Source organism: Myotis davidii, unplaced genomic scaffold, assembly GCF_000327345.1.
Source record: "Myotis davidii unplaced genomic scaffold, ASM32734v1 scaffold488, whole genome shotgun sequence".
NCBI classification, from domain to species: domain Eukaryota; kingdom Metazoa; phylum Chordata; class Mammalia; order Chiroptera; family Vespertilionidae; genus Myotis; species Myotis davidii.
The window spans coordinates 1,183,832-1,201,088 of record NW_006300365.1 but is presented as its reverse complement, the minus strand read 5'-3'; the positions used below and the strand labels follow the sequence as shown (position 1 = coordinate 1,201,088).

At 36.3% G+C, this 17,257-nt stretch overlaps 1 protein-coding gene across 1 annotated transcript in view; it reads right to left on the bottom strand.

Moving 5' to 3' along the window:
* Positions 1-17,257, bottom strand: part of DIAPH3 (diaphanous related formin 3) — a 522,899-nt gene that overhangs the window by 225,287 nt on the left and 280,355 nt on the right. The window contains exon 20 of the mRNA XM_015572462.1: positions 10,299-10,538. Within this exon, the coding sequence (XP_015427948.1) occupies positions 10,299-10,538 (240 nt within the window). The remainder of the gene's footprint in view (positions 1-10,298; positions 10,539-17,257) is intronic.

The following is a 17,257-nucleotide window of genomic DNA, read 5'->3' as shown; positions in this document are numbered from 1 at the left end:
TTCCCAGGACCAATTGGAATTACAATTGAAGTATAAAGCAAGAACCTGAATAACCAAATGAAGACTAGCTGAAGGGAAGTCTTATAACCAAGGATTTACAGAAGCCACATTGAGATTGGTAGGAAGGGCAGAGATGCCAAAAGGGCTGGCCCCGCTCCTTGGGCACTGGCTGAGGTTCCAGAGCAGCGGTTCTCAACCTGTGGGTCGCCAACCTATGGTTTGCGACCCCTTTGAGAGTCGAATGACTCTTTCACAGGGGTCGCCTAAGACCATTGGAAAACACATATATAATTATATATATTGTTTTTGTGATTAATCACTATGCTTTAATTATGTTCAATTTGTAACAATGAAATTGGGGGTCACCACAACATGAGGAACTGTATTAAAGGGTCGCAGCATTAGGAAGGTTGAGAACCACTGTTCCAGAGGGATACCTTGGCTGTGGGGGGCTCCCCCAGAGAAGTGTGAGGTCTCAACCCAAAGTCAGGCTCTCCAACCCAGAGCTGGAGAGCCAGAAAGAGGTGCCCACATAACATCTGCATGTGAAAATTGGCAGGGATTCTGTCTGCCATGGAGACTAGTTTGTTAGAGATACAGCTGTCCTCCTAAAGGGCCAACAGACAAAATTTCCTTTGCAGCCACTCATCCTGGGCTACATGGGAGAGAGGTGAAGCAAATTACAGTCTCATGAGGAGAGTCTGGAGTTTGTGGCCCTGGGTAGAGAGCTAAAGGGACATCCTCCAGGATCCCTGTGCTGAGTCATTCTCAAACCATCTTTCCTTGGTGGAGCGTTCACACAAGAAGAAGAAATAAAAGGCATACAATTAGAAAGGAAGAACTAGAAGTGTCATTATTTGCATATGACATGATACTGTATATAGAGACACTCTGAAGATTTCATCAAAAACCTATTATAAATGAATAACTCATAAATGAATTCATTAAAGTGTCAGGATACAAAATAAATATACAGAAAACAGTTGCATTTTTATATACCAAAAATGAACTCCTAGAAAGGGAAACTAGGAAAACAATCCCATTCATAATTACTTCAAAAACGCACACCAGAAACCTAGGAATAAATTTAACCAAGGATGTAAAAGACCTATGTCTGAAAAATTGTAAGACACTGAAGAAAGAAACTAAAGATATTCTAAGTGGAAGCAAATTCATGGATAGGAATTCCCCCTTGCCATTTTCCCCTTCCCCAATTAATGCAGTGGAACAATGTTGGTTACCACCCCCCACCACGTGGGGTGACTGTACGGCTGTCTTCCCTGCTTCGTGGACTAAGCACACGATGTCCAGAACATGCCAGTTACCCGCAGCTGACTGTGACTGCCGTTTCCCAATTTAATCAGACTTAGTTTGCTCCCTTATCTTTTCTTAATAACCCACCAACTGCCTACTCTGACAGTATGATGTTGAGTATCTTTTCAGACATTTATTTGCCACTTGTAAATCCTTTTTGGTGAGGTATCCACTAAGGTATTTTGACCATTTTTTAATTAGGTTGTTTTTAATTGGGTTTCTTACAGTTCAGGTTTAAGGGTTTGTCATATACCCTTTTCATATATAGCCCTTTATCAGATATTTTTTTTGCAAGTATGTGGTTTATCTTTTGACCCTCTTAACAGTGTCTTCCACACACCAGTTTTTAATTTATGAAGTCCAACTTACCAATTTTTCTTTCATGGATCATGCTTTTAATGTGCAACCTAAAGAGCCCTCACCACACCTGAGATCATCTAGATATTCTCTTAGGTTATCTTCTATTAATTGTTTATTTTTGCATTTTACATTTAGGTCAATGATCCACTTTAAGTTAATTTTTGGAATAGTATGAGTTCTGGTCTGATACATTTTTTAGCATGTCTGTATGTATCCAGACTCACCAGTACCATTTGTTTAAAAGACAAGTCTTTCTTAATTGAATTGTCTTTGACCCTTTGTCAAGATTAGTTCATTATATCTGCGTGGGTCTACTTCTGGAATCTCTAATCTGCTCCATTAATCTATTCCCCCCCCCCCCCACTACTACAATGCTTTGATTATTGGAGCTCTATAGTAAGTGTTGAAGTTGGATAATGTCAGTCTTCTCATATTATGGATCTTTCAGCTGACCATATAAACTTTATAATCAGTTTGCCAACATCCATAAAATAACCTTCTAGAATTTGGACTGGGATTGCATTGAACCTATTGTTCAAGTTGGAAAAACCTGGTATCTTAACGATATTGAATAGTCTTTTCCATGAACCTAAAATATATACATATATATCTTTACTAAATCTACTTTGATTTTTTCATAAAAGTTTTATAGTTTTCCTCACACGAATCTTGTACCATACTTGGTTATATTAAAACCTAAGTATTAATTTTCTTGTGCTAACATAAAGATATTTAATTTCAAATCCGAACTTTTCACTGCGAGTATTAGGAAAGCAACTGACTTTTTATGTCAACTTCATATCCTAAAACTTTGCTATAACTGCTCTTTAGTTCCAGAAAGTAGTTTCTAGGGGTGGGGTGGGGGGAGGGTTACATAACCAATTATTTATCTTATAAACAAAGATAGTTTTATTTATTTCTTTTAAGTCCATATATCTTTTATTTTCTAGTCTTATTGCATTAGCTAGTATTTCCAGTAAAATGTTGATCAGGAATGGTGAGAGGAGCGACCCTTCCCTTGTTCCCTATCTTAGGGGGAAAACATTGTTCTTTACTGTTAAATATGATGCCAGCTGTAGTTTTTGTAGGTATTCTTCATCAACCTGAGAAACTTACCCTCTATTTCCAGTTTGTTGAGAGTTTATATGAACAGATAATAGAATTTATCAGATGACTTTTCTTCATATTTGAAATATTCAAGTGATTTTTCCTTTTTAACCTGTTGATGTGATGATGGATTGCATTACTGATTTTCAAATATTGAACTAGCCATTCATACCCGAAATACTTCCCATTTAGTCATGGGCTATGCTTTTTAAATATACTTAGTTTTGCTTTGTAATATTTTGATAATTTTTGCACCTATGTTTATGAATGCTACTAAGCTTAAGTTGCCTCGTATTGTAATGCCTTTGTCTGGTTTCGGTATACACCTATTTCATCACCATGTTCTTCCCCACAAGCTAAGAATAAATATTCATAAATACCATTGGTAAGTGTAGACCATGTTACATGTTTTGCCTGTGATGCACAAAATCTAGAAAAAATTCAGATCCTTGATAAAGAGACCTAGATATGAAGCTTCTTAGAGTATAAAAAATGAAACATGCTGTTTAATTTTGGATTTTTCATTTGTAAAACACAAAAAATCAGACTTATATCTTACCTTTCATTTGTAGAGCTATTACTAAGTGAAGTGTTGAGGGGAGCTCTATGGCTGTGCGTTTGGGAGAAAGGAAGTGTAAGAGATTAGCAATGCTTGTAATAAGACCACGAGCTATTGCACACAAGTGGCTTTACTGACTGTAAGCAAAGCCACTCTGTCTTTTGTAATTCCAATTTACAATATTTAATAGCAATTGAAAAACCAAACGGAGTTAATGTGAATAGAAGTTATCAAAAACACTAGTTAGGCCTGATGGTGTGGCTAAGTGGTTGGGCATCAACCTGCGAACCAGGAGGTCGTGGTTTGATTCAGGCCAAGACACATGCCCAGGTTGCTGGCTCCATCCCCAGCGAGGGGCAGGTAGGAGGAAGCCAACATTTTATTCTCTCTCATCATTGATACTTCTATCTCTTTCTCCCTTCCTCTCTGAAATCAATATATATATATATTAAAAACACTAGTTACTAAAGCCAATTAAATGTTCCTTGGAAAATGCCATACATTACATGTGTTAATGAATGAGTCAAAGGGTTTAAGAATTCTAAATAATTTCACATTGCTTTGGAAGTCAGTATTTCAGTGATTTAATTGGCTGAATGTAAAATAAGAATGGCATTTGTTATCTGCAAGTCTTCGGCCAAAAACTGCTTTACATTCAAAGGGTGCCAAAATTTACTAGTGTGATTTTGCCAATTTGATAAAGAATAAAAAATTTTCTCAAGTTCTTCTAAAACATTGACTGCAGATGGAACAATGGATTTGTTTGGCAGAGAACTTTCTTAAAACTAATTTCCATAGAGTAAAGGAAAAGGTGACATACAGGAATCAAAATTTCACAAAAAATGATTCACAATATTAACCTGTCTGTACAGGTAGGCAAAATGCAAACTGCCTATTACAGGTAAATGTATTTGTCTCCTGTATTTGTCCCACAACCCCAGGACTGTGCATCCTTTGATGAAACTTCACCTGTACAAGGCAGAACCCTGCAAAGTAACTCAGGACACTGACCATCAACTTATTTCAGTTCCACTGTGTGCCTGAAATTCATATTACTTTCGCTCCTCTGGCCTCATGATAGTACTCAGCTTGGCAATAAAGAGAAGCAGCAGTTTTTGGAAATATTTTCACCACTCATCCTAAAGTGAAGTAGAGTTGTTTCTTTTTTGTTTTGTTTTTGTGTTGGTTAGGTTTTACTTGTTTATGTTTGCTGGTTGGTTCCAGATAACCAATCAAGGGTCTTGTATGCTGAGAAAAGGAAGTAGGGCAGACGACACATAAAGTGATTCTCAGTTCAGTCTGTGCATTAAAATCACCTGGGGATCTTTTTTAAAAAAAAAGTGCCAGATGCACATCAATGCATGCTAATCTGATGTGGGTCTGATATATGAGTATTTCTTAAAGGGCTCTCTGGGTTCAGAGTCAGGGTCCTAAAAGAGGAGCTGTTCACAACTTCAAGAAATAACTAGAGTTGGTGGAGACAATAAAAAAAAGGGGGAAAAAGAGTTCCCCATCCGAAGTTTGGTAAAGTTATTCAATTGTGACCTGTACTTGTAAAAGCAATATATAGAAGATCAGATAAAATCTGTATATACTAGAAAAGGGAAAATTAAACAAAAGACAAAAATCAGTCTTCCAAACCACACACACATACCCGTTTAGCACCTAACTCCTACCCTACAGCCCAAACTGTGCACCCTTTGATGAGTTCTCTCTGAGATGAACTTACCACATGTTCTATTCCCACAGAGGATAGGAATTCTCTTCTAAGTGATGCTATGGATGAATTTATAGCAGAATCAATCATTACTTGTTTCTACAATTTTCTCCGTAAATAACAGCACAAATACTGATAAAAATTAGTTATTACAGTTGGTACACTCTTCCTAAATTTATAGCTATTATTCTAATGTAGGAAGTTAGTATAATTACCTAGAACAAAGTGCTACCTTATATAACTACACTAGTGGTCTGGTGAACAAAATTCGTGCACAGTAATTTAATTAGAGGAAATATTTTAATATTGCTATTTGCCCTAAGTGTCAGAGATGAAAGAAAATTAGTAAAATGTATATGAAAATCACCCTCCTGTCAGAGTCTGGGGCACACGGCGGGACCGCGTCAAGTCCCGCCCACCCGTGCGTGCCTCAAAATCACGTGAGACTCAGACCTGGCTGGCCCTACCCCTGTCAAGCCCTGTAAAAGGGGTGGGGGTGCAGCCTCAAGTTCCCCGGCCCCAGCGCCAGGGGTGTGATAACTATTTGCATATTAGCTCTTTATTATATAGGATAATTCATCTGTATTTTCTGAGATTATTTGTTATTTAGAAATCACACCCCTCATTAGACATTAGTAAACATTACTAAACACATGTTATAGTTACTGCATGTGGGTTGATAACATTAGTTTTTATATTTACAAGTTAAAATCATCTCATACAGTATATTTTAATAAGGTGTTCAACTTTGATGCTTGGGTCAACTTATTCTTTTGCTAGATCTACTTGGGGGAAAAAAGACCTTGGCCCTACCAACAGGTTTTTTAGAGAACAAACTTCAACACAAACCACATATAACTTTTTTCAAGGTAGGTACCTTGGTTACCAAGCACCTACCATTTGCTGATGAAATTTCTAAAAATATATATTTGCTTTTAATCAATAAACTCCTAAAAAAATTGTATAACCTCATTCTATCTATTATCCAGTTTTTATCTAAGGTCTAGTCGTAGCTTTCAAGGACTTTCACGAATTAGAATTAGTCCATTCATTGTCCTAAAATACAAGTCTAAGGTTAATCTATTTGAAAAGCTGTGCCATCAGAAAGCAAGGTATTTATCCATTTTATTTAAACTAAAAGTAGAATTACTTCAATTAAAGACCACATTTGTATCTCATTTACTATGAGGGTTCTCTTGGAGTGTCAAGCCCTAACAGGCCCTTCATACATATTTGTAGAGGATTAGAAAGGGGGAGAGAGGGTAGGTAGATAGTTGTAATGGATTTTTTTTCACTTATAATTTATAAGAACATAGCTCCACACCATATTTTTCTTTTAAAACAATACACATGCAAAATTTCCTATCAAGTTCAGCTTTGGCTAATCAGAGAAACCACTATTTACTATTTTTAGATCATGAAACATTTCATCACCATGTTTGCACTTCATTTTTACCAAAAGAAAGCCTCAAACCCATGCATCTACCTTAATTTTCATTTACATCTTAATAACAGATTCTAGTTTATGTTTACCTTATATCTAATTTTTCACTTTTATATTTATTTATCATAGCAATATCTAATCTTTGGGGTGGAAGTAGACAAACCCTTTTCTCTCTCTGAACTCAAGTTATTTTAGTTAGCCATCTCAATTACAAGTGTATACAAAGATATAATATAGCACTCAAAATAAAATACACTGCATATGGATTTCAGAATTCATGTAATTATTCTAACCTGTGCAAAGTTAATAATTTAATACAAAATTTCATGCACTTTTCAGATGTGAGCTAAATGTACAAAGGACATTTATAAGTAAAAATTTTGGATATAGAATATTATATGTCACAGGATCACCCAGCATGTTTTAACAGATTAAAATATAATCCTGTCTTTCAACTGTCAAGTAAATTTGGAATTCCTTGCGCAGGGGCTTATGATCAAACCAAATGCTTTATAGTCAGTGTGAAAATTCAATAATTGTCAAAGATCAAGCTGCTACTTCTGATTAAAAAAAAAACACACACAACATGATGTGATATCATCTTGTTCAATATATGCTTTCAATTTGATGTGTAGGCTAATAAAAAGTATGAAGTTCTAGTATTTATTTTGTTTCTTGCACTACAGAAGTCTCCTAAGAGGCATGATTAAAATATCCTATCTCAGTGCCTAAAAATACAGTCAACTCTATTATCTGGAGACAGATTAGCCGGTTTGTAGAATGACTGTAGTAAAATAGTAACAGCATGCATTGCATTTGTAAAAGATTTTAAAATTACTAGGCATCAATGACTATATCTCTATATGAGATGTCTATTTTCAACTACATAATAACTAAGACACGAGACTGTGTCTACTGTAGTGTCATTCATTCAGCCACTATTTATTGAATATTTACTATGTACCAAGCTCTGTATTAGGCTATTCCACCTCATTAATCAGATCTAAGCTCTCCTGGACAACTGTCTTTTGAGGAAGCAGGAAGGGAGGGTATGTGGTCAACTCTGTGAGTTGGCTATAGTTTTGAGATGCAAAATCTGAAGAGCAACAGACACTTAGTACCATGAAACAATCTCTTGTAGTTGTGAACTTTTACCCCACCTTGATCTGCATCCTGTTTTTTTCTTCCTTTGCTTCCCCAGAAACTGGCAATATAGCTTCCCTCTTTGTCCTTTAACCTCCAAGTTCATAATCCCCACTCCCTGACAATTGCCTACATGCTCCTTAAATGTGTACACTCTCCCTCCATCCTTTGTTCCATTCTACCTAAAAACTCTCTATTACTACTTTAGCTGGGTCCATCATCATCTCAAAGCACAATGACTATTATGTACTGGACACTAAACATTTGCTACATAACTGAATAAGGCATATCAATCAGGTGCCCTTTAAGATACTGAGGTAAACAAGGGGAAGGAAATACCAAAAGCAACCTCATTCTTTTTTGAGCAACCACTTCAAACACATCAGTATCTTTGGAGTTATCTTTGACCCTCCCCGTTTTCCCTTCATCTCACATTGCCCTGCCTCTCTATCTGCTCAGCTACATTTTCTCTGACGTGCTCCTAGATCACATGCTGTCAAGGACCTAGTCTCTCCCACAGTCCCCTCCTAGCCCAGCGATTCTCAACCTGTGGGTCGCGACCCCTTCGGCGGTTGAACGACCCTTTCACAGGGGTCACCTAAGACCATCCTGCATATCAGATATTTACATTACGATTCATAACAGTAGCAACATTACAGTTATGAAGTAGCAACGAAAATAATTTTATGGTTGGGGGTCACCACACGAGGAACTGTATTTAAAGGGCCAGAAGATTGAGAACCACTGCTCTAACCAGTGCTGTCCAGTAGAACCTTCTGAAATGTGCTGTATTTTCACTGCCAGCATGTATGGATACTGATTCACTTGAAACATGGCAAGTGTGACAGAGGAATTAAATTTTTAATTTTATTTGAATTTTAATTAATTTAAATTTAATGATTTTAGAGAGAGAAGGGAAAGGGGGACAGAAATAGAAACATTGATGAGAGAAGCAGGAGTGGCTGCCTCCTACTGAGGTTCAAGCTGGCAACTCAGGCATGTGCCTGAAAGGAACTAGCAACTCTTGGTTTAAGGGTCGGACACTCAACTGAGCCACACCAGCCGGGCTTAATTTAAATTTAAATAGACATGTTTGGCAAACAGTGAGTGCACTGACAGTACTTTTTTCATATGGCTATTAAAATTATTTTCCTGTAAGATAACTGATAACATCACTGCCTTATAGAAATAATGTCTCCATAAAAACTTCACCATAAGGTGTGGCATTTCAGGCTTTTCCCCATCTATGCGAATTTACTATCTAATTTCCATTTTCTCCACTCCTCTCCCATTTAGGCTCCAGGTATACAGGATCATGCCGTGTACTAACACATGCCATGATAGAGGCTTTTATACAAACTGCTGATTCTTGCTTAGAATGCTTTTTCTTCTCAGGGAACATCCACTTACTCTTCCAGATACAGTTCTGATTCTTACTAGTATCCCTCTCTGAATGTTTATCTGGTCTCCCTTAGCAGAGCTAGGCTCTCTCAACTCTGCTCCCTTAGCTTTCTTGTATATAAGCTCCATTAAAATATTTAATCACACTTAATGGGTTAAATATGAAAAATATAACTTTCACACATGCTAAGTAAGTATTAATCACAAACACTAAATGAGATGATCAGGTCAAGCACTTGGCACTCTATAAATGTGCAGTCTTCAATACATGTGTTATGAATTACATCATCCACGTTACAGATCTGCACAGAAGATGTAAGGCTAAGAAAGCAAGGAGAGGAAAATAAAAAGGCACTGATACTAGTGGGGGATTTACGTCAGGGAACTCATATAAGCAAAGTCACAAAAGTACCAAGAAATTAACTATTCAGCAAACCCACAGCTAAAGCGGAACTTGTTTTTCACCTTCCCTTCCTAACTGGCAAAAGCAATAATCAAATTCCTTAGTCAGGGAGGGTAGATGTTACCAGGTCAAGAACAAGAGAAAGCTTTTCTTGTGATGTGTAACTGAGAAGAATTTGTTATAAGCAGATCAATAAAGCACTATTACAGTGGCCCATTATTTAGGAGAGAGCTCTGTTACATAAAACATTTAACCCAGCAGAAAAAAACTCTCTAAACTTACTCAATTTCCATATCTTCTAAAATTATGTTTAGATAGAAACATTTCAAAATCTGAGTTATGTTTACTCCCCTTTATAGAATAATAATTTCCTCCTTACATAAAACAATCTCACTTTTCTCTCCCTTTAGTCTGCTTGCAAAAATATACATGCAAAGAAATAATTAAAGAAAGGTAAAAATTTTAGTGGAAATCCTAAGCAAGTCTCAACATATATACCTTCATATGTAGAGGTAACTGAATTGAATGACAACTAGGTTTAAATAAGATTGTGATGTTCCATTTCATTACTTTGAGAAAGCATAGGTTTACAACATAATTCTGTTATTAAACAAAATCCTTCAGTTGGATTTGCAGATCACAGAAAATTAATATTTGGATTTAGTTCAGAGGTTGAGTAAATTAGCTTAGTTCACTCTGGGTTTGGGTTCATGGTTCAGTTCAAGTTCTTGATAATGAGCACACCAAAACAAAAAGATTTAAATAATGTAATCAGGGCTGACATTCTATGACTAAGTGTGCAGGCAAATATATGCTTAAAAAGAAGGGGGAAAAAAACAACACAACTCACTTTACAGAGAGAGCTAAGGTTAAATCCAAAGGTTTGAGCATTCCGGGAGCCGGCATTCATGTAGTTTCCCATTAGCAATACAAGTTCCAGCAACTTGCTAAAGCTTTTGCTCTTCTTTATCTCTTCGCAGGCAGTGCTGACAGCCAAGATGTCAGGTTTGATGTTATTCACCTGCTCTTCAAACTGAAGCTTAAAGAGAATAGCACTGAGCCGCGGCCGCAGTCTCTTCACATTGCTCATCTGATTGAAAAGAAAATAGCAGATTTCCTTTAAAATGCATGGTATACTTCAGTACTGTAAGAGTGCAAGTAATCTAGGATGATTTATTGGTATGACAGTACCGAAGAAGCAATATGTCCCCTAAAACTGATAGCATGAAAAGAGAAGAGCCCTGTTTGTTTTTCTTAGGAATCCAGAATTATCCCCCCCACACACACACAAAAAAAGACACAACGCAGATTTAGATGCTCAATGAAAAGAAAGCTTTAATTAAATGATAAAGCTTAAATAAGTAATAAAGTACATTCATTTTTTACAACTAAATTTCAAAAAGGGAAACAGCCCTAGCTGGTTTGTCTCAGTGGTTGAAGCGTCGGTCCGCAGACTGAAGGGTCTCAGGTTTGATTCCAGTCAAGAGCACATACCTCGGTTGCAGGCTTGATCCCCGGCCCTCATTGGGATGAGTGCAGAAAGCAACCCATCGATGTGTCTCTCTTACATCAATGTTTCGCACTCTCTCTATCTCTCCCCCTCCCTTCCACTCTCTCTAAAAGTCAATGGGAAAAATATCCTCAGGTGAGGATTAACAAAAAATGAAATAAAATAAAATAGGGATATAGAGGCAACAAATTACAAAGCATTCATACCATTGATTTTTTGTTCAAAATTGAAACATGCTGAGTCATGTTTAAAACATATTCAGAAAGGTATAAAAGAATGTTTGTGTGTTTTTTCAAATAGCAATTGTTGTCCTCTGAAGCACTACTGACTAACAATACTTGTTAGAGAGGGAGAGTAAATAGGTCCCAATTTGTACTAAATTGACTTTCTTCAGCAACACAAGAAAGTAGAATCACTCCTGACATATCCTAAATTAGCAGCGTGAGGGTTAGGAAACATGGGCATAACAGGAGACAAGAACAGTGCAAAGTCACAGGTCTGTCTGGGACTGAGGGTTGCTATGTTGGAAATATAGGGGGTTGAAAGTGTCAAAAAACAAACAAACAAAAATGCAAAAAGGGCAAGAGGGTCAGCAAGTTCTTGCCTTAAACTACTCTCCATGTTCTAACAACACATGAAGGGAAGAGCCACTTACCTGAAGGCTGAAGACATTTAAGGTATATATGAATTCCTTGGCCAAATGTATTAGGAGTTTCAGACTTAGAACAGATGGATGGGGCAGTGATAGTTATAACTCTTGCACTTCAACTACTATCATAAGCATCAAGAGCAGTTTGAAGCAAGGTCAGGAAAAAAAATGATGACCAAAACTGACAGAGTTAAAACAGGGACTAGGTTGGCCATTCACAGATCCAAAGGAAAGGCTAAAAAGCAATGCCTCATGAGGTGCACAGGATGTCTGCTAAGGAGACAGGCAGCTATCAGCTAATAATATAAGTGCTTGTTATTTAAAAAAAGATATGCCATACAAAAGCCTAAACTTATTAGATCCAATAGGATAATACAGATACTGCTTTAATGATGTAACAACATAATTCAGCACACTCATCTAAAAAGAACTGAGCAATTAAAGAGGTAGCTCTCAGTAGATAATTCTGCAAATATATCTTCAAATGGACCAAATCCTTACAATGACTGAAAAGTTTTATAGCAAATAATATAAATGTCTACTTTATAACAGTACTTTCCCCAGGCACCTGACATGTGAAATGTCTGTTTATATGTAAACAGGCAAGATTCCAAGAACTCAACTAATGTAGTTAACAGTAAGTCCCTGCTACAAAGTATGTATAAAGGAATGTCTTAAAATTTCTTGACTTCAAAGAATGTCTTCAAATTACTGTCTAGAGAAAATAATATTTTTCCCTAGAAGAGAGTAAAAAGCTGTAAGCTCAAAAAAACATTTTTTAAAGTAAAAAGAAACATTACCAATCATGGTTTTATAGAATAAACAAGTCATATAAAATTGTAGAAAGATAATTTTAGAGGTCCTATTATCATATGTTTGGATATTGGATGTCTAGCACACAAAGTAGACTTAAGCAATTATTGCTTCTCATAAAGTCATTTCATGTCTTAAAATGCTCTCAAATAGACTTACTTCCTTAAATTTTTTATTTTTACTTAAACATTGCAAATGGTAGATATTCATATTATATTGGAGCAATTGCACATGATACTTTATTCCATTTAGTGTATCCTTTAGAATAATAAGATGTGCAAAGAACACTCACATGAGTACATACACTTATAGTCTTCCAAGGTGGACACTGAGCCCACGGCATCTGCTTTCAGTCTGTGCCCTTACTCATGATCATGAACTTAAGTATTTAGCACTTCACAATAAGCATGAGAAGGAATTCTCCAGTCTCCCATGCAAACCATTGGTATTACAAAATACATTAATTTTAACCTACATTAGTGTACTACTTTGTGCAGAAAGAGAAAAAAAGACTGCTTAAATGACCCAAAATATGTTAAAGCTTTCCTGCTGTCAAGCTAACCATATGCAACCAGGATAAAGTAATTAATTTTCCTAGAAAAAATATAACCTAGATTTGTATGAGTAATGAGTCTACCTAGAACTAGGGACAGGTACCTTAAAAAGACAGAGGAAGTCTACGATGGAATGCAGAACAATGTGCTATATGTTCATGAAAAACCCTGACAAAGCGAAGTCAGGAAAGGTAACCAAACAACAGGTCTTTGACCCACAGCCTCGCAAATTATATGTCCTTTCCATATTGCTCTTTCTTCCAAATTTAGAAAAGTTAGTATTTGACTGATATGAAATAAATGTATTTCAGTGAATGAAATTACTGAGCTGAAAATGAATGTGAGAGATCACCTGGTGCTCCTGCCTATCTTTAGTCCACTGTTTAGCTTACTTTGACCCCATAGGCCAAATGCTTGCCCCTATTATTTAAAACAAACTCAATAAAAGCTAATGTTCTAAAATCTAAATCTTGAGTTCTATGATAATAATAGCAGGGCTTTTTCTTATTAATCAAATCAAAGTTTGTTTCTTTAGATGAAATTTAAAAAAATAAATTTAAAAACGGGAAAATACTTTTTAAAAAACCCTGAAGAGTGTTTCATCATCACTTCACATATTCTATCAACACTGGGGGTTTGCATTTTGTTTGCTTGCTAAGGAAGCTAACACTGTGTTTTGGCTGACAGAGACTAAGCTGAATGCAAAAGTGGATAGCTATAGCATATAAATAATACTCTCAATGGTAATGGAAGAGAGGGAGGGAGGGAGAGAGGGAGGGAGGGAGGGAGGGGAAAGGAAGGAAGGAAGGAATCGTTTTTTTTTAGAAGGCAGCTGATCAATGATTCTCTCACATCTGGATGGTTCTATCTATCTCTCCCTCTTCCTTCCTCTTCTGAAATCAATAAAAAGTATATTTTAAAAAAAGGAAAGGTTATATTAAAAGAAACCTTAAGATATTTATAATGAGAGTGTTAGAGAAAATTATAACTTCATTTATACAGAGGTATCCTTTAAATTTATGGTTATATATAGGATCTTAGCAATCTTTTTTTTTCTCTCTCTCTCTCTTTCAAGCTTTTATTTAAGGGCACGGACTCAGGATGGATTTTAGATCTTGTTGAAAGCAGCCACGTCCATGGACTGCACATAGTCCTCAAAAGCAGTGATCTGCTTCTCCATCATGTCTGTTCCAACTTTATCGTCTTCCACTACACACTGTATTTGAAGCTTTTTAATTCCTTACCCCACTGGAACCAGTTTAGCAGAGCCCCAGACCAAGCCGTTTGCTTGAATGCTCCTGACACATTCCTCTAGTTTTGCCATATCTGTCTCATCATCCCAAGATTTCACATCTAATAAGATGGAAGACTTGACAACAAGTGCAGGTTTTTTGGCTTTCTTTGATTCATACTGAGGGATCTTAGGAATCTTAAACCCATAGGACCAAAACCCAACAATAATGAGCTACAATCTGAATATCAATCTAAAGGCATAAAAAAGTTGATCATATATATATGATCAACACAATATATGTATAATTATTTATATATATATTATTGCTAAGATCCTATATATAACCATAAATTTAAAGGATACCTCTGTATAAATGAATTTATAATTTTCTCTAACTCTCTCTCTCTCTCTCTCTCCTTCTCCCTCTAAAATCAATAAAAACATTTTTTAAAAAAGACATTTTCACATCTACACACACACACACACACACACATATTTCCCTAGTATTGTTTGAAGGCAAGGCACAGCCCTCCTGCAATCTCTCACCCAGTGCCAGAAGGGACATATGCCAGATGAAACAACCTTAAAAACAGTGACCACTAAAAATCAAAGAACAAGCAAATCCAGAATCCTAAGGGTAATTTTTATTTCAAAATTTTGTTTGTTGGCAACATGTGTCATTGGAGCAGGAACAAAATAAGATGAAAAGACCTTTAAACAATCAATGAACTTACAAGTATTGACTGGGTGCCCACTTGGTGCTACAAGAGGCGCAGGGGTGATGGTTACTGCCCTTACAGCCCATTTCATCTAACTCTTTCCATCTGTCTTGAAGGGTAAAAAGTAGAAAGTCCCCAGGGAGATGTAATTTTCATGATCTCATGTTTTTCACATGTAATTTTATTTTACCCATTATTCTATGAAAAATATCATTTTGGCATTATTATACCAATAATGTTTAATGCCATATCTGGATCTCTTCATGCAGTTTTTTTTTTTTATATAAAGAACAGATTTTCAGGAACCAATTTATTCAAAACTTGCTGGATTTTTTCACTTTCCTGCCTGCAGAATTATTTAGGCTCACCTCAAAATAAAGTTTAGTATATGCTCCATCTCTTCATTAACTCTTCCCTGAAGTCGTTATAAAACTACTTAACCATTCACTTCACTTTCGGCCACTACAAGTAACCTACTGATTAAAAAGCTAATCACTTCAGTCTTAATTGATTGACAAAACCTTTACTTCATTATATTTTGTGAATATGTAATTATAAGGAATAATGGAATAGCACTTCAGGAAGGTTAAATGAGTGCTTCCAGGTCACATGCAGCCAATCAACTGTACAGTTCCACTAGAACATCACAATGTAGAAATTAATAACCACAGCTTAAAAACCATCTGATGACCTGGCCAGTGTGGCTCAGTCGCTTGAACATTGTCCCATGCACCAAAAGGTTACAGGTTTGATTAAAGGTTACAGGGCAAGCACAAGCCCAGATTGCAGGCTCAATCCCCAGTGCAGGGAGTGCAGGAAGCAGCCAATAGATGTTTCTCTCTCATAGACATTTCTCTCTCTCTTCCTCTCTCTCTAAAATCTATAAAAACCATCTGATACTCAAACTACTTCTATTGTGTTTTCCAATAAGTAAGAATGGGCTTTAATTTCCCCACCACAGTTATCAGATAAAACACTATGAGATAGATGACCCAGCTGAGCACTCAGCCTCCTATTACTTCATATTTCTTTCTCCTTGGCATACCCAACTACCTCCTGTTCTGCTGAATATTTTTTTAATATATTTTTATTAATTTCAGAAAGGAAGGGAGAGGGAGAAAGAGAGAGAGAAACATCAAGTGGCTGCCTCCTACATTCCCCTCACTGGGGATTGAGCCCAAAACCCAGGCATGTGCCCTTGACCAGAATCGAACCTGGGACCCTTCAGTCTGCAGGCCAACACTCTATCCACTGGGCCAAACCAGCTAGAGCTCTGCTGAATTTTTAATATTTTTTTTCCAGATACACTTTTGGCATCCCCTCCACACTGTGCTCTCTACTTAGATTTCCATATTAGCTAATTCTTCACTCTCAGTGGGAGACATATTATAAGCAGGGAGAATGTGAAAAAACAAATGCATATCTTTGTGAAAGATAGGACTAGAGAAAATAAGGGGTTGAGAGAGGAAAGTGACATCTGAGACATAAACAGGATTTAATAATAGAATTAAGACACTTAGGAAAAAGTTTTGAACTTAATTTTTTTAATTAAACTAGGTGAAAAATATTTAACCGTTACCATTAGGAAGCCAATATTTTTATGATCTCCAGAATTCTCAGACAAAAGAAACATTCATTTTACTTCAAGAGAGGCATCAAAAACATAGCTATTCAAGTGCGTTATGGCTGGGTAGTGCTGAGAATATAAAAAATGTTTTAAAAATAAGTGTGGCCTTATGATATTAAACTCCTAAGCTGAAATTATTTTTAAAAACTATACAACAGCAAAGTACATATGGTATATTTTTTACAGGTTTGCATTGGAGCAAGGTAAATCCAATTATACAAAAAATAATAATAAATAAAATAACAGGGTATAAATGTATATTCCTCCAGCTAGCCAAGGGATAGACAATTGGCAATAGACATCAGCTATGGTTTTGTTTTTGTTTACAAATGCTTATCAATTCAGGACCACTAAGGATTTCACAGGAGGTCCAGGTGAGTTCTGCAGATACTCAGGATCTGCAAGTGGTAAAGCTGGAGAGCACAAGACTAATTCGGCAGTCTTAGCTAGCACTCCTAACGAAGAGTTTCATATCTGATCAATTAAAAAGCTGGCATAAAACTCAGAACCATTCTGGTGTTTTAAATTCATTCATGTCTGTTTCCAGACAGTCCCCACCCAACCATAGGAAACCAATGTTGTTTGTGGGGGTTTTTTTTCTGCCGTTAACTTCATTTTGTTCGTTCTTGAAATTTATATTAATGAAACTTACAGTAAACACTTTTCGTGTCTGGCTTCTTTCACTCAACAGAATGACTTTGAG